The sequence below is a fragment of the Barbus barbus genome, assembly GCF_936440315.1.
Source record: "Barbus barbus genome assembly, chromosome: 22".
NCBI lineage: Eukaryota > Metazoa > Chordata > Actinopteri > Cypriniformes > Cyprinidae > Barbus > Barbus barbus.
Window position 1 is genome coordinate 30,974,226 of NC_136750.1, and position 15,545 is coordinate 30,989,770.

General features: G+C 37.7%; 1 protein-coding gene across 1 annotated transcript; it reads right to left on the reverse strand.

Annotated features, from left to right (window-relative positions):
- Positions 1-497: 497 nt before the first annotated feature.
- Positions 498-12,546, reverse strand: LOC306888594 (complexin-3-like). Its single transcript, XM_079447021.1, has 3 exons — positions 12,180-12,546; positions 9,340-9,427; positions 498-2,200 (listed from the first exon to the last, which is right to left on the reverse strand). The coding sequence occupies exons 1-3, from the start codon at positions 12,335-12,337 to the stop codon at positions 1,976-1,978; spliced, it is 471 nt and encodes a 156-aa protein (XP_079303147.1). The 5' UTR covers positions 12,338-12,546; the 3' UTR covers positions 498-1,975.
- Positions 12,547-15,545: the final 2,999 nt, after the last annotated feature.

The following is a 15,545-nucleotide window of genomic DNA, read 5'->3' on the forward strand; positions in this document are numbered from 1 at the left end:
TGTGGCATAAATGCTATGCATGCATTTTTTTAATAAAAGAATGCATTGTAATTAAACTGTTATGATGCATGTGTATAACATCTAAAAACTGATTTAAAAAACACTTTAAAGCAAGACATCCCAAGTAGGCAGGATAAAAAATTCACCTTTAATGAATTATTTTGTCATTGTAATCTGCAAACACAAATAGATAAAGTCTATTTTGAATGTTTTCTTTCCACTAGTATGAAGCAATGTGTTATTAAAAGCCAAATAAACCAAAATATCATCAATGCATGAAAGAAAAATGTTTCCTTAAAGAAATAGCATTTACCTAAACTCAACATTTGTTTGTAAAATGCTTATTTGTTATGTCAACTACCCACCTATATATAAAGCTGCTTGCGCTAGTGACTCGTGTCCAATGCCTCCACCTAGCGGTCAGAAACTGTACTGCGGCGGCTGCGCTGCGAAAACATCACAGAAGCTGAAATTACATCACAGGCTTCACAATCTTTGTACAAATATATTTATTACAGTTTCAACAGTCAAAAATCAGCAAGGTCTGGAAATTACAGAAGAATAATTACATAAATGCATTACATTGGTAATTACGTTACTTATGCAGTCCAGAGCGGAAACAACTATCAAGGGCATAAGTAAAACAAACAACAAAAAAATTCTTGCCATTTATAAAGAAATAAATATATTATAATCTAATGGGTTAAATAAAATAAACAGGAAAGTCAGTTTAACCCTTCACATTGGCTATCAGCTCTGCCCTGTAGAACAGAGATGGAAATATTGCTTTATGTTTACAGCTTATATTCAAAACCAAATCCCTGCACGGCTTCACTCAAAAGATGACAGACACAGAATCAGAATAAAACCCTTCATCCAGACGCTCACCTCAGCAGCAGAGCATTTCAAATCATTATTCTGAGTCTCCTTAAGAGGGAACAACCAGAAAGAAAAAGGTCAACATCTGCATCACGACGACACCAAACCACCTGCACAAAACGGCACCACTCAATGAAAGGTCAAAGGTGACGGTGTTTAGGGGAATCTGGGTTCTACCTCCATTCCTGCTCCCGTAAGCCCTTCAAGACACCCAAAAGTCATGATCCCGTTAGACTATTGTGGTAATAAACACCTTCAGACTGGAGCAGGTCTGGATGGGTCAATCTCCAGAAACACGTCACATTTCATCCCAAAGTCAAAAATGACTAAGAAATTACACTTCCATAATGGAAACTAAGGATATTTTAGGACAATTAAAGGGATAGTTTACCTAAAAATGGAAATCATGTCATTAGTAACCTTCAAGAATATTGGTAAGCAAACAGTTGACAGTAGCCACTGACTTCCAGTTGTTTTTTTCATACTATGGAGGTAAATGGGTACCAGAAACTATCTGCTTACTAACATTCTTCAGAATATCTTCTTTTGTGTTAAACAGAATAATGCTGGTAAGCAAACAGTTGACGGTAGCCATTGACTTCCATTGTCTTTTTATCCATATTTTGGAAGTCAATGGCTACCGTCAACTGTTTGCTTACCAGCATTCTTCAGAATTTGTTTAGAACAACATGAGGGTGAATAAATGACTGAATTTAAATTTTTGGGTGAACTATCCCTTTAAGATGAATAATTTATGCAAAATCTAATTTTTTTATGAGGTGAAATGTGACCCGATCGTGTTTTTGTGAGATTCTCCAATAGTTGATGAAACACACATGACATTTAAACTCCTAGAACGATATCAGCATCATGAAACAAACACTGCCCTACACGTCACACCGGATATATGAATATGGATGTTTGTCGTTAGACACGGCAGCTTGTGTGTGAGTGTGTGTGTGTGTGTGTGTGTACGCATGTTTGTGTATGTGTGCGCGTGTCGTGTGTGTGTTTGCGTGCGTGCGTGTGTGTGAGATGGAGGAGATACAGGAATGAGGAGAGAAGAAACGCTTCCAGGTGTGAAGATGCGGTGAGATCACATGACGCAGCACTTCTCCGCCGAGTTCTTCAGATCCTCCAGTGTGGCCTGAGCTTTGCCCTTCAGGTGGCCCATGTCCACGTTCTGGATGTTGGTCAGGTGACCCAGGACAGACTGCTTCTGTTCCTCCTCCTGGTTGTCTTCGGCGATCATCTTGGCCAGTTCGGTGGGAAGCTCGACGTCGTTTTGCGCCCCCTGGATCTGAGTCTCATCCACCTCGTTCTGAGAAACAGAAAACCACGGGAAAGGGGAATAATCAATGACATGTTACCCTGGACCACAAAACCAGTCATAAGGGTCATTTTTTTTAAATTGGAAAATCTAAAAGCTGAATAAATAATCTTTCCATTGATGTATGGTTTGTTATGATAGGACAATATTTGTCTGAGATACAACTATTAGAAAATCTGGAATCTGAGGGAGTAAAAAAATCTAAATATTGAGAAAATCTCCTTTAAAGTTGTTCAAATGAAGTTCTTAGCAATGCATATTACTAATCAAATGAAGTTTTGATATATTTACAGTAGGAAATGTACTAAATATCTTTTTTTGTTATCAACATTTTTTTATTTTTCATACATAACACAACATAAAAAAAACAATATATTAAGAAAATAAAATAATAAAATAAAACAACAGACACATACTCAACATCTCAAAGTCCAGTCAAAAGGAGGGAGAAAAGGAAGGACAGAAAAAAGAAACCCACAGAAGTCACTCCTCCATACAGTCACGTATTTCAAAGAGAAAGCACTGCCAAGCATCAATGGTAGAAGGCTTGGCTCCATTGATTCGTGCTGTGGTACATTCACAAGACACTATTTGCAGGAGGCTACGGATCCAATATGTTTTCCCACACATATGCGGTGTAAACCAGTTCTGTATTATGGTCTTCTTCGCAGCTGTAAAACCAGCAAACAACATTCTCTTTTGCATCGAACTTATACAAAGACCAGAATCATCATTAAGAAGACACAAACTTGGGTTAACTGACCAATCAATTTGCAGTAAGGATGATAAAACCAGGTTTACATGTGTCCATAGACTGCTAGTGATAGGACATTCCCAAAACATATGCAGAAAAGTACCTGATGATGTAGTATTACATATATGGCAGTTGAAATGTGATTGTAGTTTCATTTTGAATCTTTTGTAAGGAGTTATGTATGCTCTATGAATGACTTTGAAGTGAATAAGACGATGCGCCAGATTTTTAGATGTTAAACTGAGATTAGACCACACCCTCTCCCAGTCCACAGATACATTAAGGTCAGATAATTCCCTATTCCAAATAGTTTTAATAGAGAGAGGTTTTATAATGCAATCAAAAATCTTATTATATATTAAGAAAGCAGATGGCCGACCAGCAGATGGTGCAATCCAGTCCCGCATAGGATGAGAGGAAACGGCAGAAGACCAAGGAACGCCATACGCTTTGAGAGCGGAACGTAATTGAAGAAAGACAAAATATGCAGATGCTGGTAGACAAAATTTAGCTCTTAACGTCTGAAATGAACATAGGCCCTGGTTATCATATATATCACCGCACGTGTTTACACCTAAAGAAGACCAAGAGGGTTGGACAAATGGGCGATTTCCGCATACAAAATTAAAATTGTGCCATAAAGGTGTACTATTACAAAATTTGAAGGGTCCTCCAATCCGACGTTCAACCGTTTTCCAGATTTTAATAGAATTGGCCACAACCGGACCAAATTTATAATTATCCCCTTTTTTCCCTGTGCCAGTAAATAAAATATCTTGGAGTCTATTTGGTTGAACCTTGTCAGCTTCAGTCACTCTCCAAGAAACTGTGGATTGAGGATCAACCCAAGTATGAAGAGCCTTAAGCTGGAACGACCAATAATACAGTTCAACATCTGGTACAGCCAGTCCTCCTGCGCTATTAGGATGTTGTAATGTGGTAAGTTTAATTCTGGGGCATTTATCATTCCAGATAAATTTCGTAATTATGGAGTTGATCTCCTTAAAGTAACCTGGAGGGGGAGAAAGCGGTAGCATAGAGAAAAAAAATTAAATCGAGGTAGCAAATTCATCTTAACAGTGGAGATTCTTCCTTGGAGGGAAACGTTAAGATTCTTCCATCTTTGAATGTCATTCTTGACCTTAACTAAAATATTATTAAAATTGTCCCTGGCAATCTTATGAATGTTTTTATATATGGTAACGCCCAGATAGGTGAAAGAGTCCTTAATAGGGATGAATGAGGGAATAGAAGAATTAACTTTAATATTGTTAATTGGCATTAAAGCAGATTTGCTCCAATTTATTTTATATCCTGATAAGCTACTAAAATGATCAAATTCCTTAATTATATTAGGGACTGAAATATCAAAGTGGTCTAAATATAGAATAATATCATCAGCGTATAACGAAATACTATGATTATGATCATGAATCTTAATCGATACTTCAGACTTCCTGATGGCTTGTGCTAAGGGTTCAAGAGATAGACAAAACAATAAGGGGGAAAGCGGACAGCCCTGCCTCGTTCCCCGCTGTAAAGGGAATGGGGGGGAAATAACATTACCAGTTATGACTGATGCTGCAGGTGAGTGGTATAATGTCTTAATCATAGAAATGAAGTGTTCACCGAAGCCGAAACATTGCAAAACTGCCCACATATAATTCCACTCTAGCCTGTCAAAGGCTTTTTCTGCATCAAGTGAAAAGACTGCACAAGGGGTTGGGTGGGAGTCTGCAAAGTCAAGAATATGAAGGAGTCGACGCATATTATCAGATGCATTACGCCCCTTGATGAAACCAGTTTGGTCCTCCTTGATCAGACTATGAATTACCTTCTCCATACAGGAAGCAAAAACTTTAGCATAAATTTTTAGATCACATGAGATAAGCGAAATTGGTCTGTAGTTGGAACAATCTAATGGATCTTTCCCTTTTTTAAGAAGTAATGAAATCAGTGATGCTTTTTGATCTCTATGAAATACCCCATGTTCAATTGCAAAATTAAATGAATTAAGCATAAGTGTCCCTACCAAATCCCAAATTTCTAAGTATAATTCTGGGGGGAGACCATCTAGGCCCGGCGATTTGCCCTTCTGAAGGCTTTTTAAAGAGACATGGAGTTCCTCCAAACTTAATGGGGCCTCCAAAGATTCTTTATCCATCTGTGAGATCCCAGGCAGTTCCAATTTATCTAAATACTGCTTACAGATTGATTCATCAAAATCTGTTTCGGCTTTATATAGATTTGTGTAGAAACCTTTAAATATTTCATTAATTGCCACAGGGTTTGTGGTGACCTGATCCTCCGGTGATTTTATTGCGCTAATCTATGCCTTAGACTCGCATTCTCTCAACCTAAGAGCCAATAAATGACTAGGTCTCTCCGATTCAAAATAATATTTTTGCCTAGTCCTATGTAAAATAAATTCCGCCTTTGATTGTGAAAGCAAATCATATTCTTCTTTTAAAGAGGACAGCTGTGTAGCCTGTTGCTCAGTAAAATGTTGTTTTTGTAGGTTTTGTAATGATTGGATTTTATTTTCTAATTGTGCAAACTGGCGGGTTTTCGCTTTGGCAAGAGTAGAAGAGAAAGATATACAGAAACCTCGTATAGCGCACTTAGTCGTCTCCCACAGTTTTTGAGGATCCACACCAGAGGGCATATTAATTTCCAGAAACTCCTTAATATATTCTTTTAAAGAAGTAATGAAAGTCTGATTACTTAATAATGATATGCTAAAGCGCCATCTAGGGGACTTGGCTTTAACATCGGAAAGAGGAACACTGCACAGCACAGCAGAATGATCAGACAATAAAATTGGTAATATAGAGATGGAGGAATCAGACGAAATTAAAGATGGGCTGAGAAATATGTAGTCTATCCTAGAGAAAGTCTTGTGTCTATTAGAGAAAAAAGTGAAGTCCTTAGATTTAGTATTCTGAATTCTCCAAAGATCGATTACGTTAAGCTCAGTGATAAATTTATTCAGTAATTTAGAGGATGGATTGGCTGTTGTATCAGATTGAGATTTATCTAAAACGGGATTTATGACAGCATTAAAATCCCCACCCACCACTAGAGGGCAATCAATCTGCTCAAGCAGAGTTTTGGAGATCTGTGAAAGGAATGCATGTCTGTCTCATTCGGACCATAAATAGAGATCAAGGCTAACCTATTATTATATATTTTGCATCGGATAAAAACACATCTACCCTTCTCATCACTACCAAGGTGTTCAATTGTTAAATTTAACTTCCGGTTAACAAGAATAAGCACCCCCTTAGTTTTATTTTGAGCGCAGGAAAAAGCTGCTAATTTGTAATACTTATTCTGGAAACGTGCCACGTCGGATTGCTTTAAATGTGTCTCTTGAATTAGGGCACAGGAAATAGATTTACGATGTAAATATTCTAACACACGAGTTCGTTTAACAGCAGAATTTAACCCATTCACATTTAGTGATAAAATATTTAGAGTATGCATTGAATATATAGCGTGTAAACGTTGACGTGTATTTTAGATACCAAACCTCCTAGATGAAAAATCCCTTTAGAAATAAGGTAAAATAAATTAAAGTACAAATGTCTGTTGTAAAAAGTAAAAACCACATAAAAACATGAACAACCGACAACCTTAAACACGGAACAACTCAGACCGCACATTACCGAGAACATAGGTCTGACTGAGCAACCAAAAATAGTGATGGTTCGTGACCGATCCACTCCAACGCAGGACATGTCTCCCAAAAAGCTCGTACTGCCAGAAAAAAATATTTTAAATTAAACCAACTCTCCATTAGTCCCCTCCAAAAAGAAAAAAGGGGTGTCAGTCTTGCCAGCAATGAGATCGTTGTACCGAATATATAGGAAGTTAGGAACAATATCTCAGTAGTAGAGTGGAGAGAAGAAAAAAGCAAAAACCAAATTTAGTCAACGTCCATGTCCGTTCTGCCATCATCCGCTCCTGAGCCGCTGGGACCATGTTCATCCCGACCATCAAACTCCTCCCGCTGGGCTGGAGAAACAGCGGCCGCCGTTCCCCCGCGCAGAGCCGCGGCATACGTCTTCTGCTGGGACAGGGAGCTAATAAAATCCTCCGCTTTCTGAGGGGAATCGAAGCTTTTCTGTTCTCCCTTGTGCCGTAGTTTGATTACGGCTGGATAGATGAGGAAGGGCTGGAGACCAAGCGCCGTCATCTTCTTCAAAACCGGACCAAATGCCTTTCTCCTGATCACTGTAGCTGGACTAAAGTCGGGAAAATAGCAGTGTGACATTGTTCTGTGTGCATTTCACCGGATAAGCCTTTCGAGCACCCTTCAGGATATCTGATCTGTCATGCCATCTCAGTACACGGAAGATGAGGGTGCGCGGCCGATCGGAGCCCCTCCCTCCGTCATACACGCGATGTGCCCGGTCGATCTCAATGTCACGGCCCTTCAAGGAAGGAATCCACTTAGAAATATTAACTCTGAGGAAACCAGCCGCGTCGGATCCCTCAGCCCCCTCTGGCAGCCCCACCAGTCGTACGTTGTTCCTCCTGCACCTGTCCTCCATATCCGTCACCTTCTCGGTGAGTCGCTCCAGCTGATTTCTTAAGCCCGTGACTGTCCTCCTATCCTCACGTGCAGCTGCTTGAACAGAATCTACGCGGTCACGTGTCTGCTTCGCCGCGGTAGTTATGGTCTCAAACTCCTCTCTTAGCTCTTTAACAGACTTGTTGGTCGCTTGTATGTCTTCACGCAGTTCGCGTAATGCTGGAATCAGCACAGAGTCCATCGCCTCTCTTACTGCCAAATTCACAACCGAATTCAACGTGTTTTGCTGCTCTTTAAATGCTAGTTCGATGCGGCTAGCAATAGCCTCGTCGAGGTCTTCTCTGGAGATGGCGGAATCTCTGAATTTATTCTTCATTGGCGATTGCTCAATCTCTCTTTTCCGATCCCCTTTGTCTGCCTTAGCACTCATGACAGGTCCAATGCAGAGTGGTTCAGATTTTACTGACAGGATTATACAAAATATGGCAAAGTGAGCAGAGCGAAAGATTCAAGCCTGCATCGCCGTCGAAGGGTCACGTGATCCCCCGGAAATGTACTAAATATCTTCATGGAACATGATCTTTATTTAATATCCTAATGATTTTTGTCATAAAAGAGAAATGTATAATTGTGATCCATACAAGGTATTGTTGTCTATTGCTACAAATATACCTGTGTTACTGATGACTGCTTCTGTGCTGCAGGGACACATATATATGTCAAACTTCACTCCGAAATCAAAAGAACAATAGATTACATAAAGAAAGCACTATTAGTGTTTTTTTGCATTTACATTTATTCATTTAGCAGATTAACTTTTACATGCATTTTTTTAAAATAAATCACCTCAGAAATCACATAAAAAATATGTGGTCCGTTTTTACAAAACCAGTCAGAAAAGGAGACAGAAACACTCTTTGCATGATTCTGTGTGTTTGCTGTCATGTTGTTGGCAAAATGGTCTCTTTAGGATTCATGCCTTGACATTATTTTCAAGGTTATGCACATTTTTATTTTGGTAATCATCTTTTATTATGGATAGAATTATTATTTAAATTAAAACCAGCATAAATTTGATTCAGTACTTCAATTACTATTTAAACATTTGACAATTAAAATAATACATCATTACTTTTTTGCATTATTATGATGACAGTTTTCCACTGAGTACTGGAAAATGGGTGGTAAATTATGATTTAAAAATATTTTATCAGATCAAAATCAACAAATTAAATACAGCATATAAAGTATAAACATTTTAATATTTTCATAATATTTCTCTCTTTTTTTGCATTACAGTAACAATATTTTTTTTCTCATTACATTACAATAGTGAATTTTGGGGAATGGATTATTAATTATGATAAAAAATAATGATTATTTAAATTAAAAATAATTAAAAATAATTATTTTCTTTTTTTTTTTGCATTACAGTAATGAAAATGATATTTTTCCCCTCATTACAGTACACTACTGAGTTTTGGGGAATGGGTTATTAAATATGATAAAACAATGATTATTTAAATTAAAATCAACTTCTTAAATTAAGTACATCAAGTATTACCATTATGCATGATCATTTATCATTAAAATAATATTTTGGGATTCAATTTGGAAAATGGGTTATTAATTATGATACAAAATGCAATAGAAATAAATAGGCTGCAGTATCTTTATGCACAATATTCTTTCTTTTTTGGGGTGAAATGTGTCTGTTCCTATGCGATTCAGCCCAGCGTGTTTGTTTCGCACAGACGAGCAAGGCGTTCGTTCCTGCACTTTATAATTTTTAATTGTGTGGGCAGATAACGGGAGACAGAGAGTGTGATTAATTGTTACCTTTGGCAACCTGTATTTGTCTCTGAAGTGAGACCTGACTGTCGCCCTCTCCGCCTTCTTCTGGGCAAAACTGGCGTCTCGCTCTTGCCTGAGGAGAAACGAGAACAGAGGCACGTCACACACACACACACACACACACACACACGGTAATGTGAGGTTCAACTGGGTTATTCAAGGGTCTTTTGATCATTTATCCACCTACGCAAGTCTGCCATATCAATCTCAAGCTAATAAGCATCTCTATATTATCATCTGTCAGATTTGTAGTTTAAACAGCAATGGTTTCTCAGATGATTGTTGGTTGACGTGTTTTAGGACTCATTTTTGGGATGGTAATTTGAATAATGATCATATAAGACATTCCTAACATTTGAAAGGCCTTAACGGATCTGAAAAAGATTTACGAGAGACGCTGTTTTTCTGGTTAAAAATAATCTCCATCATGACAACTTTCTGTTCACTTTAGCATGAACTGAAACCAATTCATGTTCACAGAGAGAGATGCATGTAACGTCGTTCTCAAGGATTAAACTGAATACCTTCAAAGAGAGCATTAAACAACACTTCAGACTGACTGGATGTCTAGTGTAATTTGCCACACGTCTGGTGGACTGAAAAACTGCTTACAGCAACACTTGATCCATCACAGAAAGCTGAAAATATTTACAATAAATGTGCAACCGTGCACTGATAAAACCATCTACAGTAAACTTACTTAAGATGAGGATTGTATTTGAATATATTATTTATTGTACTTCCTTTCTAAGGTTAAAAAATAAAAATAAAAACTGCATGACCGGTTGAGTTTTAGTATCATTGATATACTTTTTTGGTTATTTTTTTTTTTATTTAGTTTTTGATTATTTAAAAAATATTTTAAAATATTCATTTTCATTTTTGTTAAACGTTTACAAATTTTGTTGTGTTTTTAATTTTTTTGAATAAATGTCTATATAAATTTTATTTTCCTTATTCAGTTTTACTTTTTTAGTAGGCTACTTCAATATAAAATTAATATATGAAACAAAAAATAAATACATGAACTAAAAAAAAGTTTTTTTTATTTTTTAACTAAAACTAAAAATGTAAGAAAAATGACAAAATTACTAAAAACGTAACTAAAAGTTAAACGAAAAACTGAAAATAAAAAAATTAAATGTGATTCAGAATATTAACAAAAACTAAAATTAATAGTATGTTTATGATACCAACATAACATTTATTTATTTATTTTTGGAAAATGTTTTTTTTAAAAGTAAATATTTTAAATTAACGATAATAACCTTCTGTGGTACAGGAAACTAGATAGCATCTTAAAAGTTGGAAATAATCGACAAAAATATTTCAAAAATAAAAAAATTATTAATATATGTGATGCTATAAAAGTTTAACCTTGGGCTGAATTACAGCTGATTGGTTAGGCATTATTAAAGGTCATGTGAGGTGAAAGGTCAATCCGAATCTCCAGGGCTGAAGCAAAGGTCATGACAGAATGAACACATTTAGCACAACAGACATACAGTGAGTGAACAACCAGCACATTATAATAATGTTCAGGGCGGCCTGGTATTTGGAAGGTTGCTGGTTCAATGCCTTTCGCATGTTTGTATTGAACCAGGACCCTTCTTTAATGCTTACTCCAGAGGGATGGTCCCTATATTAAGTGTACTTGAAGCTAAAGCATCTGCTAAATGAGTCCTTACTAGAGCAGAAGAGTAGGAGCGGGAGGGGGATATCTCAGGGATTTAGACTCGCTCTGACAGTCGGCTGATGCTCATCCACTCGGTTCACTATAACAAACCACTAGTTAAAATAATCCCCATATCAATAAACCTTTGAGAAGATGGAGCTGGTTTGGCTGATTCAAGAGATTAAACACAGGACCCCAGTCCAAGCCAAGCGTCTTAAACCAGCTGTTCAAGTCAGATCTGCTCTCTGAGGACACAGCATACGGATGAGCTCGGCACACATCTGAAGTCTGTGAAATCTGAATTCTCCAAATATGGCCGTTCCACCTGTTCCTGCACTGGCTGTCTGTCCTTCATGAGCTGATATCTAAAGACAAAGCGTGAGAAGAACGCCAGAAATGCTTTGGCTGCAGTACTTCATCATCATCAGATGCTTCTAATGGCCTTGTATGTTGGTTTTTCCCAAAAGCCAAGGGTTTTCCTAGTTTTATGTCTTCTGAATGGGGAGATGCTTTTGGGGTTTGAATGAAATTGGAGTAAAATACTAGCCTAATTAAAATCATTTTACCTGAGGCATACTAACAAAATGAGATTTTAATGAAGCTTACAGCAGAGAATTGGATCTATATAAGCGCCACATTTCCATCTAAATCAGCATTTTCATCATCTGTGTTTAGTTCATTAATATTCCTCTAATAGCAATGTCTAGGTCCTTTTCTATGCAATTAGAGGCAAATAACTGATCATAAGTATAGGAGCCTGATAAACATGCTCATTTTAGAAGATTTCAGATGGAAATAGAGGTTACATGAACTCTTCTTATATTTTACTACCATAAATAGTTTGATGGTAATAATGGAAATATTGACGCTATTCCTTCAGATCCTATAATATTAATCACTCTAAGTGTTTAAGAACAGTTATAATACATTCAGATCTTAATTAGGAATAAACAAGCAGAATTTAAAGTCTGCCGCGCAGCATTCGTGATGAAAAGGTAGACTTGTAATGATAAATAATGATAATATAATATATAAATACTGTGAAAGATGATTAATGTGTGAGTGAGCAGGAGTCCTGAGGGAAAGCTTCAGCTCGACAGGAATATGATGAAACGCAGAGATTAGTTAGAGAAAGCAGGTAGATGCTTACTTCTCCTCCTCCAGCTGCTGCTGGTACTGCTCGAACTCTTCTGCGGTCATCCCTGCACCGGCGGCGGCGGACCGGTCTCCGTCACCGCTCTCTTCTGTCAGACCTCCTGTCAGACTCTTCAGCTGACCGCCGACTACGTGTTTCACCATGAAAGCCATCCTTCAATACTACAATGCTCCTTATTCGCCCAAAACTGCTATTAATTCCAGTCAGGTTTGTCCGTCCGGTGTTCAGCTGAGGTGAAGTGAAGTGAAGTGAACTGGATTCATCTCTTCTTCATCTGAGTCTCAGCAGCGGTTTGACTCTTCCATCAGAACCAATCCCGTGACTCTCTTCCCGCCCAATCTCACGCACCGCCGGATTAAGCGCGCGCGACTTGTCAAAAGGCATCGCGCGACGGTTTGCGCGCCCCCGCGTCAGAAAGGATTCAGAGCATCTCTGCAGCAGCATCTGGAGGAAGAGCTGATCCTGGGAGAAACTCATGAGTGAAGTTAAATTCAACATTTATATAAAGTTGCGTTCCGTTCGTTTATTTGGAAAAGGGCTAAACTCTAATCTGAGAGATTCCCAGCATCACCTCCACATGGATTATTATATGCAATATTAATAAAGAAACGGAACACAGATCAGACATATTTTACATCCAGAGCGTTTATTGTCCACACTGACTGCTAAAACTGTGCAAAGAAATAAGTCAAATATAAAAACACACATAATAAAAAACAAACTATGCTGCAGAAGTAGATACAGTATGTGACCCTGAACCACAAAACCAGTCATAAGAGTCTTTTTAAAAGCTGAATAAATAATCTAATGTATTGTTGGCTATTGCTACAAATATACCTGTGCTACTCATGACTGCTTCTGTGCTGCAGGGTCACTTATACACTATCAAAATATAGAAATATGTACATCTGTATGTGCAAGTGTTCAATATTGACTTGTTATTGACATGCAAACTGAGATGCAGCTACTTGATAATAATAACAGCAGTAACATTTACAGTCAAACATGCATTCTGTACATGTAGTAAAACCATGGTTAATTTTCGTAAGGATAGCTCTTTGTTTTCATATGAACACAATGCACTTGCATACTGTATCTCAAATGCAATGCAAGCCACTTTGAATGAAGCGTCTTCCAAAGGCATGTAAATGTGAAAACTCATTACATGCATGCATGATATAAATACAGCTTCCATTACCCCAAAATTAATCAACACCAGATGATAAAAACAAACCGTACATCTCTGTGCGTCGTGATAAAGTCTCTATTTTTGCCTGTTTCTCACTTTCTCTCTCTCTGACACCCCCCTCCCTCAGGACTGAATCATTCCCGATCTGCTCTACTAACAAACTGTTCTGTCGCTCTTGCTGAGAGCAAAGACTATATCACGAACACATTCATCTGTGCTCCATAACATAGTAAGAACCTGCAAAGCTCTTCAGGCTTTTACTGGAGATCATCCAGGAAAACAATGTGCAGCGTTTTTGTTCTCATATCAGCCAAATGTTCTCATGGATTTGCATGCATGTCAACAGACAAAAATGTTATGTTTACAGTAATAGGGTGACACATGGCCTAATTATGCATGCTTTATTAAACCAGAGGCAAACCAAATGTCTATTTTGGCATATATAATATGCATCAGAATAAAGCCAAGTAAAAATTTGGCTTTAGCATGAAAATAATTGTTAAAATTATAGACATATAAAAACGTGATAATTTGACCTATTGCATTATGATAATGCATGCCACAAATAAAATCAGCTAGTAAAACTAAAACAAAAAAACTATTTGTTTTTAATATAGCTAATGCAAAATACAGTTCCATGGCCCGTGAAAAACATTTATGGATGCTAAATTTCATCTGCCACTGGCAACCATGGTAAAAAGTCCATTTTGGACCCTGTATGCATGACTTCACAGGAAGTCGATAAACCTCATCATCATCCAGTTAACAGCCAGCAGCGCCGGCCAGACTACGAAACACTCTGCAGGGCTACATGATGGGTACATGTGAGCAAGCATGCATGCAACCGTTATATAATAAAACAACACGGATGCATCCTCAGTAGGCTACAGCTGGTTCAGTGTCTGTGTTAAAGCAGAGCTGAGGGTTGGCCGTTTGTGAGGACGAATGAGGTTAGTAGGATGAGGACAGTCAGTTAAACGCTGATTTGGGAAGTCAACGGCACTGAATCGAAATAAACTAAAGCCCTATTCAGATGGGACTAATATACTGGGGTGACCTTATGTCCTTTTATTCCCCGGACATGTCTGAACTGCCTGAAATGTCTGGGTTTTGGCCTTGTTTTCCTGTTGTTTTTATACTTTCTTAAGGTGATGACTGAAAAGTAGTTTAACCAATAGCCGGATAGCATGCAGGCATTATACATAATCGACCAATTGTGACACATAAAGAGGCGGGGTCTACAGAGAACAGTTAAACCAATGCAAATATGTAACCCTGGACCACAAAACCAGTCAACAAGTGTCAATTTTTCAAAACTGAGATTTATACATCATCTGAAAGCTGAGTAAATCATCTTTCCATTGATGTATGGTTTGTTATGATAGGACAATATTTGTCTGAGATACAACTATTTGAAAATCTGGAATCTGAGGGAGCAAAAAAATCTAAATATTGAGAAAATCTCCTTTAAAGTTGTTCAAATGAAGTTCTTAGCAATGCATATTACTAATCAAAAATTAAGTTTTGATGTATTTAAGGTAGTAAATTTACTAAATATCTTCATGAAACATGATCTTTACTTAATATCCTAATGATTTTTGTCATAAAAGAGAAATGTATAATTTTGATCCATACAATGTATTGTTGGCTACTGCTACAAATATACCTGTGCTACTCATGACTGCTTCTGTGCTGCAGGGTCCTTATATGTGTACGGACAATGTATGAGGACTGTAGAGGGACCATTAATAGGAAAACAAAGCCAAAACCTGAACATTTTAGGCAATTTAGGTACGATCACTCAGCACATGATCTTCCATGACAGCCACATTCATTCAACAAACTCCCGCTTTAGTAAAAACTAGAGATTTCAGTTCCATCCCAATAAACACAAACTCATCCACATTCTAGCTTCATAATTCCAATTCAAAGATCATTTAAAGCTGATATTGCACAAGCAAGCAGGTTTCCACCAGTCCAGGACATCCAGTTGCATCTAAAAATCCATCACAACAAAGCCGAATCATCTCCACACGGTTCAGTGGACAGAGCAGAGGAGCACAGCAGAGACCTCATGCTCTCCGGCGAAAGAACAGCAGCTCACGTCAATCCATCACGCACTTCATTCACCTAATGGATGCCGACAGACGTAAACAACATTTACGAGGATG